This window comes from Citrus clementina, unplaced genomic scaffold (genome assembly GCF_000493195.1).
Source record: "Citrus clementina cultivar Clemenules unplaced genomic scaffold, Citrus_clementina_v1.0 scaffold_4, whole genome shotgun sequence".
Classification (NCBI taxonomy): domain Eukaryota; kingdom Viridiplantae; phylum Streptophyta; class Magnoliopsida; order Sapindales; family Rutaceae; genus Citrus; species Citrus x clementina.
Genome location: NW_006262274.1, coordinates 14,738,947 through 14,744,116, shown reverse-complemented (window position 1 = coordinate 14,744,116; position 5,170 = coordinate 14,738,947). Strand labels below are relative to the sequence as shown.

General features: G+C 36.5%; 1 protein-coding gene across 2 annotated transcripts; it reads right to left on the bottom strand.

The window, feature by feature from the left end:
* Positions 1-213: 213 nt before the first annotated feature.
* Positions 214-4,220, bottom strand: LOC18044839 (FT-interacting protein 1). 2 transcript variants are annotated; one of them, XM_024185549.1, is made up of 3 exons: positions 3,927-4,220; positions 3,328-3,423; positions 214-3,073 (listed from the first exon to the last, which is right to left on the bottom strand). In XM_024185549.1, the coding sequence occupies exon 3, from the start codon at positions 2,938-2,940 to the stop codon at positions 619-621; it is 2,322 nt and encodes a 773-aa protein (XP_024041317.1). In that variant the 5' UTR covers positions 2,941-3,073; positions 3,328-3,423; positions 3,927-4,220; the 3' UTR covers positions 214-618. The 2 variants fall into 2 exon arrangements, with proteins under 2 accessions (XP_024041317.1, XP_006437045.1); XM_006436982.2 differs by having other exon boundaries at positions 3,377-3,423.
* Positions 4,221-5,170: the final 950 nt, after the last annotated feature.

The following is a 5,170-nucleotide window of genomic DNA, read 5'->3' as shown; positions in this document are numbered from 1 at the left end:
GTCCACATGCATTCATATAATTAAATTCAACAAATTGCTGTCACGAAATTCCAGAGGACCAACATAATAAAAAGTAGTATAACAACCCTAGCTGTCCAGGAAATGGTAGACAGCCGTAATTTTAAAGAGGGGATGTTGGTCTTTTATATGCCATGAATGAATTAAAGATTCAAGCTAACATGGTGAAGCATGCAATTGAAATATGAACATAAAGACATTCGAACTCGTGCCATCCCAAGAAAAAGCGTCAAATATTGAAAATCAAATTTTCCATCAGATGAATATCTACTGGATAAAATTAAGCAAGAGGGTGTTCAGGATGGGTTAATTGCACTCAGAAGCCTACAAAATTACAAATTAACATCGATTGATCACCGTAGACTTGAGTTTAAAACATAGAATCCTATAAAATAACATAAAAAGAACCACAAATCCACAAAATCTACCACCTTTAGGGGAAGGTTACATGTCATACCAGAACCTGACACCCATCTTGCATAATATAGTAGGCAAACAAGCTCAATTTTGTTTCCATAAATTCGTCGCTGAGTTGACAAGAAACAGATAAAATTAAATGCCATATAACTTAAAAGGCAGTTGGAGTATATATGGCCTCACTCATAGCATGCAATCAGTTCTTGCTGGCAACCTCCTGAAGAAATTGAGCGGTACGGAAGGAAGCTTGTGACGGAACCTTGGATGTCTTAACACATAAAATCCCGTTAGAAGAGCCACAACTTGGAATGGTGTAACATAAAGAACAATGGCTGCAATCAGACAGAAAATTACAAACAGAGCTGTGGCTCTTGGGTCTCTCCAGCTCAGTAAAGACTGCAGCCTCTCCCCTTGAGTAGCTAAATCACCAACCACAGTCTGAATTCTTCCAGCAATACTTCTCAGTCGATCATATCTCATCCTTACAATATCAGAAGGCCTAGAAGTTGGAAATGTATCAAATTCTTCATCAAGTTCATCAGGATGAGCAGAATCTGCATGTGAGAGACGGGTGTCCATGTGAGGAGGATGTCTTGGTCTCCATCTATAATACCAAACACCAATCAAGAAGAGATAGAGGAACACTGTTGGTAAGATAAGCTCTGGATACAGCACCAGTATGATGAACAAGATGTGAATCAACACTGTCGTAATGGGGTTTTTCCAATTGCAGATCTGATCAAACCATTTTCCAACAGCAATTATCCCACTCAAAACTCCCATAATCCTGAAAAAGTTAGCTTTGCTTCTTCTCATGCTCCACATATGAGAGCCCACATCCAACATGTACTCGACTACTTCTTTCCTCAACGGCGGCTCAGCTCGGCTAAGTCTCATGGACACAATCTGAGTGGCCTGGTGTCTCAAGCTATCGAGCTGGCTGACAGTCAATGGATGCAGATAGTGCATCTTTGGTAACAGTGGCTGCGAGTACATGTGCATCATATTAAGCAATGAAGAGCATGTAAACCTCACAGCCAAATGAATTTCACCCATCTTCTTGACACCATTTGGGTATAGCACCAGCAGTGGATACGAATGAGTGTAAACCCGATCTGTTTCAAGGGTAGAAAGACGGATCCTTACCTTTCCAATCCTTGAATCCCTTGCCCCACCAGCTTTATCTCCTCCATGCAAGTGACAATTATCAAATACCCCAATGGTTATAACAGTACACGGATCAAAAACTTCCCATGTATACTGCTCATTCCACTTGGGAGTAGGGCTATCAATGATTGTCCTGGTTCGAACCCATTTCTGGCCATACTTTGCCACACAATACGCATCTGTAGTTCCTCGACCATCTTTAGTCTTCATTGGCATTAACCCTTGAGCATTCAAAATCCCCAATTCTAAGACCCCTATGCTGGACTTCCATAACTGCTTTGCCGTTGGCCTAAGATCACTGCTGTAGTGTGTTGATTCATCTAAAACATGATAACCACCTTCCAAACAAATCCTCATGTGGATCCTGCTAGCAAACTTTGTATCTTTCTTCTTCTCCCCTTCTACAACGATATGCTTTTCAAGATTATACCACCTAGTGTTCACTGGTTTATGATCAAGCCTCTTGTCCACATACTGCAATGGGATCATACATTTCCCCAGAACTTCATCCTTGTTAGGTGCAACTCTATCTTCCACAGTCAAAATCAAGTGCTCTTCAAATGGTTCAGCTGCCACAAACATCAGATCCTCATTCCACATTGGATTAATGGTCCTGCTAGCAGAAACTCTTGTTCTCAAAGCCTGATTTCCCAGTTGGGCCTTCACATAAACTTCTGGGAATCTACCCTTGTCGGTGGGTTGCAGATCCTGAGCTTCAATCACATTAACCCTCAAATACCAAAGCTTAGGCGAGAGATAAACCTTTGACCGTATGTTCGCAAGACCCTCAATTCCAGTGACAGTAGCCGCATCGGAATGCCACGCCTCAGGAAATGCCTCATCTGCTTGAGTGCCCATCCACACAGCCAACATCAATTCTCCCCTAACCTTATCCCCCTTTCTATCCTCCAACCTATACCACTGTGGTGCCAATGGACTATCAGGTGGAACTCGTTTTGGAATCTCATTCAAATCAAACAAAACCCTACCCATAAAATCATCCTTAACAAAATCCTTATCCTTCACAGTAACCTCAAGCACAGAAGACTGAATACGATCCTTCGAGAAAGCAAACACCTGGTTCCACTCAGGATTTGTTTTCTTTTCAAAATGCCGAGTTGTACCCTTATAATTCCCCATCTTAACTTCGACATAAGGATCACAACTACCAGTGACATCCTTCGGGGGCAAGTCCTTGGCCTTTACAACCCGGACATAAAGGTACTGCATTTGCTCAACGAGGTCATAGGTGCTAGTGAGCTTGTCACCGGTTATCTTTCCCCCACCCAAGTGGGGTTTCGTCTCTTTCAAAGAAAACTCTTCCAGTGGTGGTCTCATCTTGGCTTACGGTTTCAAATGAAAGGACACCCAAGTTGTTGTAAACTTTCAAGTTGAAACAGAACACTTAAAAGCGTCACAGAAGACGGCAAGTGATAATTTTCCTCTTTTAAATTCGAAAGTCCACAAGACCCTAAAATATTGGAAGAAAAAAAATTAAATAAGCTAGCCGTTACTGATAAGTAAACTAAATCTGAGTTACCAAGAGATTGTGGAAACTAAAAAGGAGGAAAATAAAGAGGAGATATTCAAGGCAAAAGCAAAGACACCTCAACAGCTAGATAAAGATAAGATAATAAATGATGTTTTGAGAACTTAAAACGACAACAGCTGGAAGCAAAACGCAGATAATTTGCAAATTGCAAATTAAAAAAACAAAAAAAAAACCTTAGATCTCTAATAAATGGAGAGCTTGTTGACAAAGATAGAAAATGACCTAACAACAGCAGCTTCCTTAAAGCTTCAGATCTGCTACCTTCAATCCTGTATAAACCGAAAAAATATCAGTTACCAAAATAGAAAATAAATAAATAAATAAATAATTACACCATTATATGTAATTTTTCTTTATGGTTTTAGATCTGAGAACAGTAAAAAAAGGGTGAAAAAAATGAAGAAACATAGTATAATTATATCTAACTAACCCTCTGTTTGGAAACCCGAGAAAATGCAACAAGAAAATTAAGAGCGAACAATTATATCATGTGGCTTGATAATTTTGGTTTGAAATGAACAAACATAACTTTTGTCAGCTACAAAACAGTCGTTTAGTGTTGAACAGAGAATACTGTTAAAATCTAAATAAAAATCTTTAAAAAAACTTGATTTCTATTTTCTCGATCCTCTCGAGAAACTAACGCAATGTAAGCCACCTCAACAACAACATCACACTATTACAGTGTAAAAAATATGTTTTGAAAAAAAAAATTAGCTGAAACAACAGTAAAAGAAAAAAAAAAACTGGTTGGTTTGTAAGTAGTAAATACCTTTGAAGGGCGACATGTAGAGGAGGAAAACAAAACGGAGGCTTGAAAAGGAAACCCTAGCTTTCTCATTCATTCATTCGTACTATAAACGAGGAAAATGAAGGTTCACATAGATTTAAAATAGAAAAAATGAAAATACTTTAGAAAGAGAAGAGAGAAGAGATAAGAACAACAAAGAGACTCAGCGAGAGAGAGAGAAAGAGTGGGCGGTGTCCTGGTTTGGCTTTGCTTTTTATTCATCTGCTTTTGCTTTTGCTTTTTCGGAGGGGTTGGGATCTGATGAATCTGCGAGAGAATACACACTGAACGTACTCTCTCTCTCTCTCTCTATTACTTTTCTTTTTGCTTTTTATTTATTATTATTATTATTATTATTAGTTAAAAAAGAAATGCGCTTGTCTCTGTTGCTGAATGCTGATGTTGTGTGAGGTGGGGACCCGGGTTTCAAGCGGGCGTGTGTGAGACTACGATCGGACTTCGCACGTGTATTTACCGTATGTGTTTTGTAATAAAAAACTCCATTTATATTTTACTTTTACGAAAATTACATGGCTTCCCCTTTAGTTTATTGAAATTACATTGTTGATGGCCATTTTCTTTTTCTATGGATCGTTTTGATACTTCGGCATGTATAACTTGAGGGTGCGTCTGGCACATTTTATCGTATTATGTTATATTATATTATTTTAATATAAATATATTATATTATAATAACGTTATATAATATTTGATACTATACTATATTATATTAATTTTTAAATTTACATTATTTAGTATTGCTATTATTTTTTTGTGATTAATTTAAATTATATATTTAGTAAATAATATTTATTAGTACTTAGAAAAATACTAAATATAAAAGTCTTAAATTTTAGAAATTTAACCTTTTTTAGTATAAATATTAAAAAATTATAATAATTCTTCATAAATATCGAATCTTATAGTCTTAAATTTTCGGAAGCATAACATTTATTTTTCAATATTTTCTAGATATAATAACCTGTGAAATAAATATCGAAGCAAATAATTTAATCAAACAATTTCTAAATAATATAACAAAATATATAAACAGTTAAAACTTGCAAGGTCAATCCAAAAGTCATATTAGGATGATACAATAAAAGTTAATACATACCATAAGACAATCACAAAATAATAAAGGGATACAATTGTTATAACAATTCACTAACAAAATAAATTGTGCTAAATAGTCCAAGTAAGAGGTTTATAGTATAGGTAAAAAT

Coding starts and splice junctions, on each gene's coding strand:
- LOC18044839 (XM_024185549.1), bottom strand. CDS start 2,940: ATGAGACCACCACTGGAAGAGTTTTCTTTGAAAGAGACGAAACCCCAC.